The sequence below is a fragment of the Lepisma saccharinum genome, chromosome 3 (assembly GCF_977018435.1).
Source record: "Lepisma saccharinum chromosome 3, izLepSacc3.1, whole genome shotgun sequence".
Lineage (NCBI taxonomy): Eukaryota > Metazoa > Arthropoda > Insecta > Zygentoma > Lepismatidae > Lepisma > Lepisma saccharinum.
Genome location: NC_139231.1, coordinates 82,959,547 through 82,979,576, shown reverse-complemented (window position 1 = coordinate 82,979,576; position 20,030 = coordinate 82,959,547). Strand labels below are relative to the sequence as shown.

Genomic DNA, 20,030 nt, shown 5'->3' with positions numbered 1-20,030 from the left:
ATAAGTGTGGACATTACGCAGATTCATTTGTTTTCAATCGAATTTTGAGTGTGCATTTTAAAGTTAAAGTTCAATACATTTCCGAATAATGTCACCATTTTGAAATTAAATTCAAGAGTTCCAAAGTTCCCTCCGCTTCAGACTCATCACCATCTCGAAAAGCAAATCCCTGAATTAAAGCAAAAATTAAGTCTTGTTATAGTCATGTTGGTATTATAAGCAGGAAAAGTGATATCATGCAGAATACACCACTTAGAAAAGGTGAAAATCGTCATACTCTTAGAAATGAACTCTCTTATTATACGATATTTCATTAATATCAGTTGGGAGGGCGGAAGGGGGGCGAAGTGTCCGACTGGGGGGCGCCCTCCTCTGGCGTCGTCACTGGTTCTCTTTTATGAGATATTGTTGACGTTCTGAAGACCAAATCCATTCCCTTGATCAAAAATAACATTTGTTTGTTTGAGTTTTGTTTTAAGCCCACTTTTATGCACAGATAGGCTAATTGGGACTGGAACTACAGCTTAAAGTCGGATCAGAACCACCAGGTATCGAACCCGGGACCCCTTTATGATTACATGGCGACGGCATTAGCACTACGCCACCAGGGAGGCCCTAGAAACATCTTTCAGTTCCACAAATTAATTCGTCTAAGTATTCAGAATAGGTACAATGAATTTTTTAAAAAAATCCCGATTGGACGAGTTGAGTACCATTCATAATTTCCGTCGGTTTAAATTTTAAAAACGGGAGAAAATTCCAGAAGGTTCGTGTGTCCAATGTATTTTATATTATCTGATGTCTTGTGTCAATATTTTAATATTAAATATTAATTGTAATACTGCGCGTCATTCCACTTGTTGTTAACTGGTCGCTGCAGATTTAAAAAAGAAAAAGAAGGAAAGACGACTCCAACGAAAGTCTCGTGAAAATTTCCAGTTCCAGCCCTGTTTTGGATGCCTCAGTAGGGATTGGTAAATCTTTTTTTCAGAAGATAAAGGGAGGTGGCTATCCTGACTAGTTTCAGACATCCTCTCCTCCTCTTCCTTAATCTGCGCGGGTTTTATGGGGAATGTGAGGATGTTAGAGGGTTCAAGTCCAGTGGCACACCCAACATACCCACTTCAACCTTTATTTTCGCGAGCGCGTGTGGACGTGAATATTATAAATAAAACACTTCTTTTTTTTATGTTTACGCTCACCTATCATCACTAGCGTACGCAGGGAGAGCTGATGGGGCTGCAGCTCCTCCTGAAATTTTGAGAAAATCAAACTTTTCAAATGAAAGCACTCAAGAATTCGGGAAAAACAAAAGTGGTAAATTCAAACTCTCCTTAAAATAATCCAGGATTACAATTTTTTTTCTTTCAACAACTTTTAAAACCAAGGTGAAAAATGTATACCCTCGCATTGTATAGCGTATCAAGTTTCTAACTAGGAAGCAGCTATGTAATATCAACTTTTAGAATTCCAGCCTCCGAAAAAAATCCTGCATACGCTAGTGCCTATCATTAAATTTAATAGGTAAGGTAGCAAAATAAACAAAAGTATAACGAATAACACGAGTTACTATTTTCGTCTCTACCATATTTACAACCGTATCTAGACATGTTTGCATGGGAATAAGAATTGTTCTCAATCTTGTAGGGTAAAATTGACCATGACAGTAAAAAGCATCATTGGACGTTTAAAGGTTCATAATACGTCCAAATAATGTCACACTGTATAGTAAATCGAATTCATTACAGCTTTATGCTATATAGGCTTTTACGGTAATTACTTCTTTTGTTCACAGGAAAAAAATAAGTTGGAAAACATTGTCCCTTTACCTTTCTATATGACCTTATATAACACGAATTTTTGCCGATAGGGGGCAACAATAATTTGATTTATATACTAATCATGAAAGGATAATTTAAAATTACTTCCTTTGCTTTTCTCACGAATCTGGACCAAATGCGGAAATGTTGTAATATGCGATACTTTACTGTCAGGCTTAGATAACCTTACAAAAGTTAAATGGCACATCTGCACATAAATCAAATGGGCGAATGAATTCTATCCGAGCTAGTATAAGCAGCCAGGAACTCGTGCATTGTTTAGACTTTCCATGAAAGATTTACAGAACAATGAGCCATGCCGTATCGACAGCAGTTTAAAGTTTAAAGCAAGCGTTCACAATTATATTATGAAGTTGCTCACTGCTTTGCTGCTGACTTTATGCCTTTTTCTCAAGAAGCAATTACTATGTACAATGGGTGTTCCTTTAAAACACGATATAAAGTTCTTGGTCCTTGCATGTAAACGGAATCAATTGGTTGGAAGTAATTGTATTTGAAGTGCATGTAAGATCATAGCCAATTGTATGAGTAATGAAAATATATTGACTAGTACAAATTGGAATGTTATAGGTATTCTTTTTAAAGGGTAATAAAAGCTCCTTTTTCAGAACTGTGCAAACTGCATATGCAAAGAGAGGAGGAGGGATATTATCCCCAATTCATTAAGAATTTAGTTAAATTGGCTGTATGGTTTAGGTCCATAATATAACAAAGCAGTTGATTTAGCCTACATTTCAACTAAGTTCAAAGGGGCCCAAAATATCATTACGAGAAGGAGAGTAGGTCGCAATTATTCTGGGCATCCACCCTTTCAAAAATGGATACCTTGAAGAAAGGGGTTAAAATGCAGAATGGCATTGATCAGAGCACCTCCACAATGAGAAAGATTTTGAATAATACGTGGGCGTGGCCATGTGGTCAAAGGTGTCAGACTTTGGCCTCAGGCTACTGGATGCGAGCTGGTTCGAGTCTCCTTGGAGGGGAGTGGAACAACTTTTCTCCTGAGATTTGGCTAGTGACTACACACCATCCTAGGAAATTGGGAAGGTACAAATGAGTAGTGTAAACTGGCCACGGAAACCTGCAACAACGAGTGGTGGTTCCCATGCTGAGGCATGTGGGAGTGAAGCTAGCCCTGGGCCCTGAAGGGCTGTTGTAGAGTACTCAATGACACAACATTTGCTCAATCGTACTTGTTCGAGTCTCCCATGCTCGAGTATATAGAATCAAACATAATTTCAATGTGACAATAATCATAGAAATATATGTGTAAAAATTCACCCTGGTAGATTGAGTCCATAATCATGGCAGAGCAGCCCTTGGCTGAACCTCACCCACTGAATAAAGAAAATTTATTATTATTATTCATTTTCATATATCACTATGTATTGGTAAGAAAGACTAAACTACATTTTAACATGGAGATGACGACTATGTTCAATTTCATTGTGTCCTTCACTTCACAATCCATATTTGAGGGCCCACTACCACAGACAATTGACAGTTATATGTATACTACTGGGCTTCGAGTGATATTCGCTCAAGTGAAGCAGCTCATCAATTCTGTACACTATTTAGTATCATCTGTGCAAACTATTAGATGCTTGAGCAAAAAGTCCTCGATGCAGCACTCTAGTGTCTAGACCAGTGGTTCCCAAAGTGTGTGCTGCGGTGCCCTAGGGTGCCGTGGCTGCAGTGGCATGCCAAAGGGGGGTTGGTGTGGTTATAACCCCCCCTTCTTTGGCCCAGTATTTCTAAAAAAAAAAAGAGCATTAAATGCAGGAAAAGATGGCAAAATGAGGATAGACTACTAAAAAATGTATACTTAACCCCCCTCCTTTCGAAAATCCTGGGCACGCCACTACATGGCTGGCTTACAGGGGAGCCACAAAATGTTCCAATATTTTCACTGAAATGATATGATTGTTCCAAATATGAGGTTATTTACTACTTTTTATACATAAAATGTTCCTGAATTTGAAATGTGTTTATTTTTTAGCTTAAGGCAAGCAACCTACCCACACTGAGTGTTGCAAGTGTTAGATAGGTTTACATTCTGACTTGGGCACCACAGAAAAATCTTGAAACACTACGGGCAGCATGAAACAAAGAGTTTGGGAACGCCTGATCTAGACTGTTGCACCATGGGTTACATATACAAGGGGCATCAATATGTTTTGTACTTGGTGACAAATGTTTTAGAAGGCAAATTGACGGTTCATTCTCTTTTGATTTCCTGTGTATTTCCAGGAGAAAGAATTGTAATGATGTTGTAGTAGTTGAAGTCTCTCTTTTCAATTCTTAAACCTCCATAATATTCGCTTCTCTATACAGCATTTTGGCCAATGTCGGTCAAAGTACCCCTTGGAGAAAAATGCTGTATAAAGAAGCATATTACAGCACTACTGACTGAGGCAAGTGTTCATTAGTATGCATAAACATTACCATGTAAATCTATTTATGTTGATCTTTCCCTTACATCCTCCAACAGTTACTGATAAAATGTAACGTTATTTTGTTTTCGAGTAATTTGGTTTATTTTACATTGCATTTTTGTCACTTTTGGCTAATTATGAAGATGAGAATGAGTGATGATATGATGAAGGGACATCCACAAAGAACATTCAAACCTGGGATACCCTGAACTGTTACTTTGCATCCAAAAGTTGTACAGTACCTATACCCAGAACGATGGTGTACAATGGGTTCAAAAACTGGGCTATCTCGCCATACTGGAGTGTCGAATAGAAAAAAAAAGGTGCTTGGGGGACTCTTTATCGCCCATATTTTGGAATTTTCAAGCGATGCGACATTGTGATTACAAATACATATGTCACAAATTATTATGAAAACGTATCATTAAAATGACAGAAATAATAGGGTAGCTACTAAAATAACAAATCCAAAATTCTTGACTTTTTCATGACCTTCCCCTGCCCCCTTTTCCTTAACATTTATATAATCGCCCCCTGCTTAGGTATAGTTGCAAAATTAAGAAAATATATATCTTTATTCATGAAAACCCCCTAACACAACTGAAGCTGTACTTTAACAAGAGATTTAGACTTGCTTTAATTTATTAATGCTTCAGACTTCATCCCGGATGGGGAATGGCCACACTACTTAAATATTTTCACAGAACTTCACGTATAAATAATGTAATTCTTAAGAAACAAAGCGAAAAAATCGTAACTACAACTCAATACAATTTTAGATTTCCAAATTTTCAATTTAATCAATCATAAAACAGGTATATAACAATGTAAATTCACTATACTGTACAGAAAATAGCAAAAAAGTCTTGAACACAAACTTCATTTCTTGACCTACCTGTTGATTTCTTGACATTCTGACTGGTAGAAACCCTGAATAATCACTGATATAGTGCATCAAAGTATTATATTTAATTAAATTTTCCTGTTCCTTGCATATTTTTAGTGTTTCTCCCTTTTCCTCTCTCCTGTAACTTTTGGCTTCAAAATTCCCATTCTTGGAAAAATTCCATGCTGGGATAAAACACTGATTTGGAGAAACTGCGAAGGCACACTTCTTATATAAAGAGGCACCATAATGCTCCCCTCCTCACCTGTGTTCCTTCGCAAGTCCTTCAAAGAAGCTAGCGGTCAAAGGGATCAGATACCTGCTCGGAGCATCTGCTTTATTTATTTCTGAGGGTACATAAGATACAGAAAATTGTACATAAATAGGGCTCGAAAAATCCCGGTTGCCAGGTCGCCATGGCAAATAAAAATTCAAGCCTGGCGACTGTGATCTCTTTCTGTAAAATTGTCATTTTTTTATTTTGCATGTACGAAATTTCGAAGATTCTAAGTTCAAATTGCAGTACAGTGTAAGTTAGCAAATGATTTTTTTATCAACGTTGTGAACATTCCATAGAATCAGTAACAATTTCTTACTTTTTGTCCCCCAACCCTGCATTTCCCGTTTTTCTCACATGTTTTGAATACTGTGATGCTCAGCTTCTTATAGATTGATTGATTGATTTGCTTTATTTTACTTCGCTTTTTGTGCCACTTTTGGCTAATTTGCGAAGATGGGGATGAGTTATATGATATGATGAAATTGATGAATGAACACTCACAAACCTCCATGCCCAGGTTGGGATTTGAACCCAGGTCCCCTGGTATTGTAGCACGATGTTCTCCACCACGGGGGCCGGCTCAGCTTCTTATAGTATGCACAATTGCTAGTAGGTGGTTTCCTCGCGCCTAATTTTCAGAGTTGGCACATAGATCTAAAGAAGATTTTTCGAACACTGTACAAAAACATTAACTACATGAGCAATAAAAAGAAATTCAGGCATGTGGCAAACCCGTCGATGTAAACAGGCTACAACTGCCTGATTATCATAGAAAAGGTGCCCACTTGAGAACGTAAACACAGTAAGGTCCCAAGGGCCGCTAAAAACCCAGCCTGGAAGATTGGCCAGTCGGAGCCAGTTTCAATCTGAAACAATAGTTCTCTTTCCTTGGTAATAGTGTAGTGTCGGAGAATACACACACATCTGGCAGAGGTGTGGGAAGCAGAGAAAAAGGTCTATCTGCGATACCTCGCAGTATATTGACTGCCCAGTCTGGAGTGTCCAAGAGTATGGCATAGGTTAGGGGGTGTGTCACCGAAGTTGTGGGGACCACCCACCTCATAAATCCTGCAAGAACCTGACAACTCGGCAGAAGCAGAGGGTGCATCGAGGAATCGAGTGGAGCAGGGGCACTCACAGGCAACACTGAGGCTAGAGACACTTTGGTACTGAAATAGGTAGCCTCCGTTGAGGGCTGTAGCACAGATTATTGCACATTGAATTGTATTCCATCTGTCTGAATTCGAGATGGAATATCTCGAAGGTTGTCAGGTGGTACCACAAAAAGACATCGTCAAAGTAGACTAATACTACACTTCACGAAGCACTACCAAATTTCCCATGTATTCGCAAGTGTACTTATGCCTATAATATGGGGACCAGGTTCATCCCATTGGGAGGAGACAGAAGCGAAAGAGATTGTCCCCACATTTCACGCCGAAGTATTGGCGTGTCACTGGTGCCAAGGGCAGATGATAAAAGCCACCTTTTAAATGAAGCTTGATAAGGTGAGTGAAGTTCGACAGAAGGCCACGCAATTTATAAGGCGTGGGCAAATGAAAGTGAAGCGTGGGATATTTAGCTGTCCATTCGCTACAACCGTAAATGACCCGGAATTATCCCAGTTCAGGTTTCGGGACCAGGAACAGTGGGAAAAAGTTGAGCACTGATTTACATGTTTCCAGGATGTCTGCTTGGACCATGTTTTGCACTGTGGGGAGCATGGTGATGCACGTTCGGCAGAGACGAAATGGGCAGGTAGCAGGCAGTGTGTGAGTAAGCGCAGGAGCCGTGGGCATGGTGCCAGGTGCATTAAAGTGAAGCACTGGGAGGTTTGGGCCACGCAGGCACTGTGTGACTACCAGTCGAACAGTGTCGGTATCTTGGTCACCTTCACTATCACCAACACTTTCTTCATCAGAATCCTCTTGTTGCACTGGTGGCTTCTTTTTCTTTGTTCCGTCCTGTGGGGGTTCCTCGTCGTCCTCCGAGGAATCGTCTCGTCCTGGTTCATGGATAATGTCACTGTTCCTATACGAGGAGCTCCAAAAGTCCCATCCCTCGTCCACATTTTCAGGTTGAAAATCTACCAGAATGTCCGCATCTCAGGCTAATTGATCAAAAATATCAATGGGATCCGAGCGTAGCATGGGTGGAGCAGGAGCTGGGCAAAGAAGGACTCTACTGAGTGGGTTCCTTCTTTGCCCTCTTGGAGCGACTACATGTTGCCGGTTGGGTTGTATAAACTGGAGCAGGTGGGGCTCTACTATGTCCAAACCACGAACGACACTCTAGGATGCATTGCGGGCTGCAATCTACCAGCCACGCATTAAGGCGATGGACAGAGTACGAAGCCAATCAAAAAAGAAAGTCTTGTCATCCACGGTCATGTGGTCAATGAACTTGTGTTCCAAAAGTAAGTGCTTGGCTTCAACCATGCCGCACGTGGGTGTTGAAGGGTCGGCCACTTTGCTCGATAGTAAGTGAATAGAATCATCCACGTTGAACTTTGGTGTGACTGTCATTTGAGCCTGTTTCATCTCTTCGCGCATCAATTCCATTTGTGCTTGAAGTTGTGCCATTGTGACTTGAAGATCCTGGACAGTCTCCATGGCCGGTGGGTTGGTGAGCACCAAGTTTGGATGAAATTCTGGCAAAGTTGTCTGTCAGAAGCTTGGATGCCGGACAAGTTGACAAGAATCAGGATAAGTAAGCATAGAAGTCACGCCTCTCCATCTTTTCTGGTCTTCCACCACTCCTCTCTTTCCACGGTGTTCCATATCTGCCGGACCCAAATTAATGGGGGAATGCATTCAGTGTCCCCCACCTCTAGTTACAAGAGTCACTTGCAACAATGGTAATTAATCCCTGCTGGGGGGGGGGGGAGGAGGTGGATTTTTAAGATTTTGCATCTTAAAATGACAATAAAATGGAGGTTCCTCTGAATTTCTATTAGATTTGTAAATGTTTATGATTTGATTTGATTTGCTTTCTTTTACTTCACTTTTTGTGCCACTTTTGGCTACTTTGTGATGATGGGGATGAGTGATGATATGATGAATGGACACTCACAAATATCCATGCCCAGGCCAGGATTCGAACCTGGGACCCCTGGCATCTAGCGTGATGTGCTAACCAATCCGCCACACGGGCCAGCAGATTTGTAAATGTAAACTTGTTCATGATACAAGTATTATTTTGTGCTTTCAAATGTCATCAATGCAACCGACAACAATACAAATTACTTTGTTCTCAAGAAATTCTGAATGAATATTTCAAGTGTTTTTTTAATTTTTTTTATACAAAACAGAACAAATTAATAAATTCAATGAAAAGTTCATAGAAAGATGAACAAGAGCTGATGAAATGTTTTTAAAATTTCATATATTTACATATCAATATTAATTTCTTTAAATATTGGTTCTATAAAAAAATAATTTTCTGGGGATGAAAGGGGACATGAATGTAGTTTTTTAAATTATTGTAATGCTCTTTTCTAGTTTTTGATAATACCGTATTTATGCATGTATAGTGCGTGCGCGTGTACAATGTGCACCCTGGTTTTTGATGGGTAAAAATTACAAAAAAATATATTTCGTATATAATGCGCAGTACAATCCAGTTTCAAGAAATGGCTTTCTTAGTTGTAGGTCGTAAAGCTGTTGCTATGCTTTCAAGAGTGAATAACATCACCTATTCAATGAGTCACCTCTTGCTATGTGGACCAAGAGGAGAATATCCTCTTGTGTAAACAATGTCTCCAACTCATGCCACCTCCCCCATCTCCCTCCATTGTGTTTAGCATCCCAAAGCTTTCACTCTTTAGCCACTTTATTTATTCTGTAATAATAGAAAGCGAGATGAAAATGACATTATGGATTTGCAGTGCTCAGGAATTTATTTTCTATTATTTCTCGCCCTACAAATACTGCTGATATGCATCCCATGTTACGGAAGGTGCATGCTCGAATTCCACCAGAGTTGCACTGCTTTTCTTGGTGTCGCAGAACATTACATTACAAAGTGAAAAATCGTGTGAACTGGCCTTCAAACTTTTATATATGGTTTTGCTCATTCCTTTTTTACTTTTTCTAAAAGAACTGCAAAATATATACTTTTTCTGTGACTAATGTAACATTTATATGAAGCACATTCAGGACCTTCAAACTAGCAGTTAGGAGCACAAGATTTCTTCCATTAAGGAATTTACACACTCCATATATATATATATATATATATTTTAAGTATTGTTTTCTTTTTCCTTATGTTTCATCCAAAGCACCATATAAATCAGAATGTTCCTTCATTTTGTGATGAACTTCTTTCAACCGCATTTCACATTAATGTCGTTATCTTGAATGGAATACTGTTACCATATTCAGAAACTCCAGGATTTAAGCTTTCCAACGATATATAACATGATAGGGTTCCTTAAACATGAAAAATCAATGCAAGTGTCCCAAAATCATGGAATGACCCTGTATGGTTTCATGTTGGCTGTTCGAATTATCCCATACATAATACGCACCACAGTTTCTGGGAGCAAAAATTTTGGAAAAAAGTGCGCATCATACATGAGTAAATACGGTAATAATAATAAGAATGCACTTATGCTTTAGTAAGCATTATCTTGTGTGCAAACACCTAGATTCAACAAGGAATTACACCCCACCCCCACTTCCCTAAGACAATGGATAAATTATACACTGCATATCTGTACACTTCCTAAATAAACAGTAAAATGTACAATGTTTCTTCAGATTATCACCATGACCTTACAATGTTTGAAGCCACCAAAGTCGAACAAATGAAAAACAGAATGTGTGATTGCTTTCACTCCATAGTAGCTAGTGGTCACATGCAACTTGTTAGAAAGGATAGTGGTGTGGTAATGCTGCATTGGGTTCATTGCTACAACTTGTATACCTTCGCTGGCAGCACAGACATCATAGATATTTCTAAACAAGACTGACGCACAACAGATAGGAAAGATGCGACATTGTATTCTCCCAGATTCAAAATAATAACTCTGATAATAAAACTAGTGAGGTACATATCAAGGTTCGAAACTAGTGTATAATATTCAGGTGCCAAAGGTCAAAATTTATTCCCCAAAAATGTAATTCAACAATATACTTAAATGTTGAAATTAGTGTATATGAAAAATGTAAATGGTCCAGGTTGAAATCTGTAACTGTTTAAATACATTTCATATAATTGTCAGACAATTCCATTGTTGCAATTAATCAGAAGTGCATAACCCCCCCCCCCTCTTTCCTGCCAAAAATTCACTTTTTATGAAAAAAATATGATCCAAGAAAATTTGATTATTTGCCCATCATACGGCACTTGTGTAGTCATCAAAAGTGGTGATCTAATTAGTGTCGTGAGGTACCAAAGTAAAAGTTGCAGTCACATTTTCCAACTTGCAACCACTAATCTTGAAACACTGGCACAACGGTTTGCATTGAACTCCTGTGAATCTTCCTGCAGTCTAGGAACTGGTGTGATGAATGAATGAAAAACAAAATACATATTAATGTGTCATCTATATTACATTATTCATTTCTATCTCTTCATGTCACTGAATATAACAAAAATATTCTTCTATCCCATTCAGCAAATATCACAGTGTGCTGCACATTTACTAAGTCCTGCACATACACAACCCATATGAAAACACATGGTAAATGTTCATTCACAAATCAGATTCAATATTCCAAGAACAGCCTTCAGTCTCTCTCAGAATCTATCACTGGTCGTTGATTTAAAAACATTTTTCAGTTCAGAGTAAATTCTGTAGCAAACTCTCCCTCTCTGTAGTGAGGAACTTCACAATCAGAGAATCCAAAGGTTCGTTACTTCTTCCCACTTGCCTCCTCATGGCCATTTTGAAGTCTTCTTTTACGCCCTTATCTGCTCCTCTTGTTGAAATTCTTCTTTGGCTGAAACAGGGAGATTTCTTAGCATGGTTACGTCAATCTATATTGTCTTTAAACTATAGGTTTTATCTCTGTATCTTCACTACTTTGACAAAATCAAATTACAGAAGTATTGGTAGAAGTGTACTTATAATGCTTGCAGACACTTCACAAAGAACCTCAACAATAAACTCGCTAATTAATGCAGAACACAATAAGTGAATCTGGCCATTACATTCACACAAAAAAAGATAATACAGTGGAACCCCGATTCTACGTTCCTCGGTTTTACATTTTCCTGCATTATACATTCAAAATTCACGGTCCTAATAGAGCAAAATGCTATAGAATTTTCCTCGATTTTACATTTTTCTGCATTTTAAGTTTTTTCAGCTTGGTCCCCTGAAAAACGTGAAATCGAGGTTCCACTGTATAACTCATTAATGGAACTTAATGTTGCGTTCCAGGATTTTCATTTTCCTATATTATACATTTCATATTCATGTTCCCAATTGAGCAGCATGTTATAAAATATATTTTCCTGCATTTTAAGTTTTTTCACCTTCGTCCCTTAAAAAATGTAAATTCGAGGTTTCCCTGTACCTACAGAATTATTATTTCAATAAAATTATTTGTAATTTCACCAATATGGCGAATATAATCCAATTCCATCTCAAATACAAATACAATGGAACCTCAGAATTTACTTTTTCAGGAGACCGACAAAACTTAAAATGCAAGAAAATGTAAAATCAAGGAAAATTTTATAACATTTTGATATGTTGGGACCATCAAGATGGAATGTATAATGCGGGAAATTGTAAAATTAGGGAGTACCTTAATTGTATGTTTAGTTTAAAAAAAAAAATATGTTTTTGGCCAAAGTTTGTTTTAAGCCCACTTTACGCACAGATAGAAAAAATAGGTATTAAGAACTGGATCTATGGTTTAAGGTGGTATCCAATAGCATAGAAATTCAAATCTAAATTTAAAAATTACTGAAATCTGCATCCAGTGTAACTTGAACCAAATCTAAGATGCAATATTGAAACCCTGGATGTCTTATTTTAACCCCTGCCTGGGACATTTTAAAAATATCATTGCTATGTTGTATGACCACTGAAGTTGTGTTCCTTTATCCATTTCATATCATCACCATTCATCCTAATTGCTGTGATTAGCCCAGAGAAGCAGAAAAGTGCCACAAAATAAGAAAATTAGCATTTTTTTTAAAAAAATGTGGAAGCATCAGTAATGAAAATATTTGGACTACAATATAGCAATTTGAATATTATTGACAGTATTTGATAAATCAACTCTATATCCATATTCAAACGAACTGACGATGTTTAGAAATTTAAGGGGAAAAACTGCAGGCTCGAACAGGTCTCAAACCTGGGTCTCTGACTCTACCAATTGAGCTACCAAATCAGCCTTGGCTTTGCCTCATTTCTTGCTTCTGCTGTTTTACCCGTGTAGAAAGTGGCATAAAACAGCGGTAGTGCAAGATCAAATTCAACTAGAGCTGGCTCAGTAGCTCCACTGTCACAGCAGTGGCATGGTATACCAGAGACTCGAGTTCAAGTCCAAGGCAAGATTGCATTTTTTCGCTTACATTTCTGTGGAGTACATCTCCTGTGTGTACCAAATCATAAGGTAATACTGATATCGCACAGTAAATTACTTACCTTGTAAGCTGAGAAGTTGATAAAGGCATGATATCCAATGTAATACTACCTCCATGTTCAGTGGACAAATACATGAACTCTTCCAGCATGTCAATGTTAACGATGTAATTCATGAAGAAAGGATAAGAAAAACTGCCTTTCTGTCGGATCTTCTCCACTACCTGATTGAACAAGTCCTCCTCCAAGGGCCAATCGTATTGGAGAAGCACAATCATGTGACCTAAAGCTACATCTGTTTCCAGTGTCCTCTTCATGCACAGCTGCTGCAACGAAGAAAACGAAGGATGATGAAAAGCATCCAAGAAAGACATGCACAGGGCAGAGTTGGATTTGGTGGGGGTGATATTCAACTCTTGAAATATTTGCTATATGCAAAAATTGCAAGACCATTTTCAACATTTAAAAATACCTTAAGATCTTCTGAGTCATAATCAAACAAACAAAATGACTTTGTGCTTCTAAAACTGTAGTTATAAAACAGAAAAGCTTTGTTACAGAAGCAAAATATACTCATTAGAGGAAGAAAATGCTTATATCACACGTGGGCATATATATTCAGTATTTTATGAATTGATAATATAAAGAAATGAGATGATATTGGGTGAATAGAATTAATTTTAAAATTCTCTTATAACAATCATATTTTTACAAATGTTATTCCCAGCATATTCAACTTTATTTCAAACATTTAAAATTTGGTTATTCATAGAAGCTGTGTGAAAGGACTTAGTGTTTTGCCGTGCTTTTATTTATTTTCTTTTTTCCAGCAGGACCTGACAAATGGTACGTTAAATGTTGTTGCTGCTTTTTATCATCATCAGTTTCCAACGAGACACAGCAGGACTCACAGGCAATTGCGATATTAACTTCTGAATACTTTTTTAACTTGTAAACAAACTACCTTCTATCATTTTAATGACAATCCAACCTTCTGAAGGATCTACAGGAAGTGGTAAAAGATGGAAGAAGTAAAGGTATATGTCAAAAAAAGTGAGCATTACATCTGTGTGAAAGTGTTGGTATATGGTTTGAGTTAGGGAGCTATCAGAATGAAGTAACAAGTTACAAGCAACAGGCAGCAAGCAGCAGGTCTCACTTGGAAACAAACCTTCAGAAATAAATGCAATATTTCGCACTGGAGTGATACGACAAGCTGCACATGCCGCTCATAGCTTGTGTTCCACTTGGACTGAGCAATTGTCTCAATAGCGCACATCATCTGTTGGTTGCACATGCATAGTTGAAGGGCCTGTGTCGCTTGTCACTTAGATCTGAAAGTTGCCTTATGCTTTACATATTGTCCGTGGATTTCTGAACTAACCATGTAAACTGTTAAACATTGCTAAGTCATTTGTGCAATAAATGTAACTTGCCTGAAATATGAACTCAGGACATCTTCCAAGAACCAGCCATTTCTAGTCGCACTAAACTAAAATTAGAAATGTGTACAGTCAACTCTCGATTCTACGACCCCGGGTATAACGACCCCCTCGAAGTAACGACCCTTTTCCCGGGAACCGTGAAAAATTTAGAAAAAGTTGAAAAATTTGGAAAAAAAGTTGAAAAATTGAAGGAAATCGGCCGAAAAATGCGTTGTTTTTTTTCCCCACTCATTCCCTTCACGTGCGCTCTACCACTCACAATTGGGTCTGAACTAAAAATAGACACCACCACACCATGCTTGAGTGATATCCAATAGCACTTGACCTCTGCCCTCCCCTCCCTCAAGTGCACAATGTTACCCCGCACCCGACGGCCGCTACCCAAAGTGCCAGGCTTGTTTTGCCACGCTTTCTCTTGGATACGCGAGAAGAGAAGATCAAATGTGCTTGGATGTTATTTTAAATCGACCTTGACTTGTTTCCTTGTCCTAAGAGCTGCTGAAAACTAGGGTGACCAGACATACTCTTTTTAAGAGTATTATACTCTTTTAGAGGTTCATATACTCTATACTCTTTTCAATTTGCAAAAATCCCCAAATATACTCTTTTCCATAAAAACAAAGGTAAATATGATATTGAACAACATATAAAATCGAAGTCACACACAGAATGTTCATCGGTTTCTGAGACACGTAAGTTGGATAGTTTCTTCAAGTGTATTGATGGATACAGTAAGTCAATATGGTTTGGCAGCTAAGGTTGTTGGATTTGTAGCACATAATGCACCATTAAATTTTGGTAGTATAAACAAGACAACATCAGGAAATAAAAATGTGCACAGTTAGAGTGCAGATTAGAAAAAAAATATTTTGCCTATTGGTTGTGGAGCTCATATTCTACATAATGCAATTTCTGTACCTTGTGCGAAAATAATACCCATAGATGTTGAGAACTTGGTTTTCAAAATATACAATCATTTTAGTATTTTTACTGTGAGAACAGAAAATTTGAAAAGATTCTGTGAATTTATTGGGTGCCATTATGAGGGTCTTTTATACCACTCATAGATAAGATTCCTCTATTTACTTTAATTATACGTCAGTATGAAGCGATAAAGGCCTATTTTTTGAGTGAGGAAAATACCCCAATTGCTATAGTCATTTTTTTTCAAGATGATACAAATGAACTATGGCTATATTTTCTGCATGCACAGCTACTCCTGTTTAATGATACTATTTTAAAATTTGAAAGGTGTGATATAACAGTAATTGAAGTTTCTGTTCAATATTTCAACTCCTACAGAATAGAACAGAACTTTTCCCCATTCTCAGCAAAAAATTTACTAATGAAACTTGTAAAAGAAGGGAGTATGAAGGAGGAATATGCATACTCTGTTTCAAATAGGTTTTACCGTATCGTATTGTGAAGTGGTAAAATACTTAGAAACATGGTCACTTCGTTTTTTTCAAAATGTCAAGAAACTGAGGTATTTACTCCTCGACTCAAGAATTTCCTATGAACAATTTCAAGAGTAATTTTCATATATCCATCAACAAGCAAAACATATTTCAAATTCATTGGAATTTAATGAGAATGATATTTTTGACACTTACTGTGCAGTTTCAAAAGCCGTTGAAAAACATCTTGAAGATTGTGGGGGGGGGGGGGAAGAAGCAATTATGGGTAATTGGAGGTCACTGTACAAAGATTTAGTACAGGCTGGGTCAAATTTAAAAGTGATTGTGCCTCATAAAATTCTTGTTTACTCTACTCTGCCTGGTACGAATGTTGATTGTGAAAACTCTTCAGTGTTATTAAAACTTATTGGCGAGAGGAAAAACGTACACTCCTGGTGTCAACACTCAAACAAGTAATGAAACTGAAATTTAATGTGGACATGACCACAATTGAGGACGATTTATACATACTCAAGAAAGCAAAATCATCCCAGAACTATGAATGACGGTGCCCATTGGTGAGAAAGTATTTGTAAGTAGCTAATTACATTACACCAATAAGTAATTTGAATCTGTAGAGTGTAGGCCTATTTTATAGGGGCTATAATAGAAGCAATAACAAATAGCCACCCTTATTTTCGTTTTCTTTTTATGTTTTGTGCATGCGCACCTACAAGCTATAGACTATACTCTTTTTGGTCAACAAATATCTGGTCACCCTATGAAAACTCGCAGGTGAGGAGGCGGGGAGCAGCCTGAAATGACTGCTGGACTTGCAGTCTTTGCCAATGTATATGGCAGGTCAAGCTCTTTCATGGATAAATACACCACCTTGAGAGATAAGATCGCAGGAATGTTCCAAAATACAGATGCGTGGCGCCTGGAAGTCTGGCCCATCTGTCCAGCTCTGACCTAGATTTCAATAGGTTCCCGTGAGTGAGCAACTCTCGGCCTTGTAGCCGACAACTTCCAGTAACCGCTTTCATTCAAAACGTGTTCTTTGTTCCCTGCAACACTTCATAAAAAAGCGAAACTGTTAGAGATAATCAAAGCCACATAGGCGAACTAAAGATTGTCAACCCGCTTAATGCGTTGTCATACAGGTTTCTACAAAAGTTTACTTCATCTTACGTGCATCATAACTCCCGTTTCCCACTTCATACGTTTTCCTAATTGTGTCGTAATATCTGCCAAAAAAGTGTTCCGTTGGCTCACTGACTTCTCCCTTTTTTCCTGTCAGCAAAGGGGAGGAGGGGCGATTTTCTTGCTCGTGTGTGCACACGGGCTGATTACAGCGAGGGTGGAAGTGGATCCACCCCTCTTCCTTTCCTTTGACGTCTAAAATGGGGAAAACCAGTTCTGGATATATTCTTGAAAACGAACAAAACAGTAAAAAAAAAAAAAAAAAGACCCCCCTTTTCCCAGCTTCTTATCCGCCACTGGTGTGCACGGCAATGTTGATAATTGCAGAATTCAGGTATTTTTTTATGCTGTTGTCTGCATAGGAAATGTTACCCATATTATTGTCTGTTGCATGGTAAAACGTAAAGCAAGGGTCATTTCTTTCTTCTTTACACTGCTGTTAAAAGTTCAGTCTTCGACAGTTGCCTTATCTTTAAAATGCTGGGATTTTTCTCTTCCGCCACCTGTTGCTCGAACTTCCAGCTGGTCTCCTTGTTTTTACGATGCAGCTGGCGCCAGTGTTTAGTCTAGCGTCTGCAAAGCTCTTGCTTGCCGATAACAGCGATGACTCATCCAGCGCGAAGGAAAAAGTTATTGTTTTGAATCTCGCAAAGCTGTTTTGATTTGACGATAACGAAATTCGATCTCCAGAAAGGAAAACAAGAGTTAAAATAACTTCATGTTCTGCTCCTTCTGATAAACAAAACTGTAAATTTAATTCGCATCCGCTTTTCTTCATGAAGAAAAAAAAAAGTGCTCTATAGGAATGGTCGCCGAGATCCATTAAAAAGACATTATTCAAGGGGAAACTTTTGGAGGAGTGGGTGTTTGACATCGAGAATACTCCTAAATCCAACATTAAATCATCGATTAACGTGAGAGTAAATAACGATCTACCATTTTGATATGTAAAAATGCGCAGTTTCATAAAGCTTGTTTTCAGTTCCTTTTATGCTGATGGGCTCATCGGGACTAAGTATACAGTTTAAAGTGAAATTCAATTACAAACCTAAATGACTTTCGACTGGGACGCTGTTTAATGACGTGTCCTAGAATATGCATTGGGTGAAAACAGATCGCAAGTTGCACGTTTCCTTTTTCACACTGGATTACAATGCAAGTAAAGGAAGGAGTTTGGACTGCTCCCTTGAATGGGGAAGGGGGAGGGTGAATGAAGTTGGTTGAAGCAAAGAAAACGTGCCTTTTTTTTTTTTGCGATGTATTTTACACAGCCGAACCAGAACGAAAATTACAGCCCCGCTTTTTTTTTTTTGTCTGCTGCCTAGAAAGGTTGTGTTGTTTCTCCCGAGAGATCTAATCTTACCAGTTAATCTTGTAACAGACAATGCTCCAGTAGACCCGTATAAAATCCAACATTCATTCTGCCCTATTATCTCCCGACTTCTGCTGGCGCCAGTGTGACTGGTGTCAAGATTCTTCGAGTTTCGCTTGCAATAAGGGAGAGATTGTTTTCCTTTCCATGGGTCACCGTGCAAACGGGTTTCTCATGAACTAGAATTGTAAGAATTTTCTGGAAAGCAACGACTGTGCACAATTGAAAGAAAGTAACATTATTTTAAATTATTTTTTGTGAAAACGTTTTCATGTTCTATTTTCCTTCTCACAACATGCATCCTGTGCATAACAGGTTGTATAACTACCAGGATAAATGGTGTTACCATCTCCTAGGCATCTTTGTGTCCGTTTGAGCTTCGTTTAAGCAGAAAATTGGGGCAAATTCCAATAACGACCCTTTTCCCGGGAACTGTGAAAGGTCGTTGAATCGAGAGTTGACTGTACATAAATATAAAAGTAAAGTTGATAATGATCAAGATCCTCACCTTGAATGCTATCACAAGCAATTTTACACAATACTGCAGAACTTCAGTCTTGTTAAGAGCGAGAAAGTGTAGATGCCTGTTCTTTGACGGATGCTTCAGCAAAGTTGACAACTGGCCACTGGTGGATGGTAATGAGCCTACTACTTCCAACACATGCTCACAAGCAGACTGGAAAATACAATTCTCTCATCAATACACAAAGACGGATACATATAGTATACACATAACAAGTCGATGGACAGGTCATTCGATATTCTACAGAGATAATGGTGTATCAGTAAAATTTTCAATATTTTAGTAATCCACATTTGAACAAACAGCTTCTAATTTATTGAAACAATAATGCCATTTTGTCATTTTTTGTATGCACATAAAGGAAAAATCCATATACTCTGTTTTTTTTTTTAAGTAAATATCTAAATACAGTTTCATTTCCCAGGGCAAAAAAAACAAAAACAAAAAAAAAACAACTAACTGCAATCATTTACATTAAAGTAGGAGTTGTATGGGAATTCCAGGGCCTTAGTGGAGTACTCATTGGTAGCATATCATAAATTATTACTTTACTTTATTGGTATCAGCAGAAATTTCAGATCAGAACATCCATACTTGATGCATTAATTTATAAATAGCCAATAACTTATCATGGAGCCGTGGTTGTCTAGTTGGTAAGGCATCTGACTGCCCCATGGGAGACCCAGGTTTGATTCCCAGGGTGGATGGTCTAAGGTTGGAATTTTTGTGGCCTTGTCCCTGCATAAAATGGCTCTGGGGCTCACCCAGCCCCAACTAAACAGGTACCTGGGGAAAACCCTGGGGGATAAAGGCAGCCAGAGCATTGTGCTGATCACATCAGCACCAATATGGGCAAGATCAATAGAATGTGTGGAGCCCCCTACATATGCCTCATGGCATGGTGCAAAGTGTATGGGGAACTTTACCTTTACATTTTTTACCAATAAGTTATCATGGCAATTTCACGATATAAAAGAAAATATTCAAGTGAAAAATAATATAAATAAATGCACACAATATGTCCTCATACACTACTCATTTATAGAGTTAACTAATCCTGTATGGCAGCAAACAGATGAAATATTAAAATGAGAATACATTG

General features: G+C 38.1%; 1 protein-coding gene across 2 annotated transcripts in view; it reads right to left on the bottom strand.

Moving 5' to 3' along the window:
- Positions 1-10,984: 10,984 nt before the first annotated feature.
- Positions 10,985-20,030, bottom strand: part of IntS10 (integrator complex subunit 10) — a 44,200-nt gene continuing 35,154 nt past the window's right edge. The window contains exons 11-13 of one of the 2 annotated variants that reach the window (XM_083118916.1): positions 18,914-19,081; positions 13,052-13,314; positions 10,985-11,387 (exon numbers count right to left, since the gene is read on the bottom strand). In XM_083118916.1, the coding sequence (XP_082975042.1) occupies positions 11,228-11,387; positions 13,052-13,314; positions 18,914-19,081 (591 nt within the window). In that variant the 3' untranslated portion in view covers positions 10,985-11,227. The remainder of the gene's footprint in view (positions 11,388-13,051; positions 13,315-18,913; positions 19,082-20,030) is intronic. The other variant, XM_083118917.1, reaches the window with a different exon arrangement.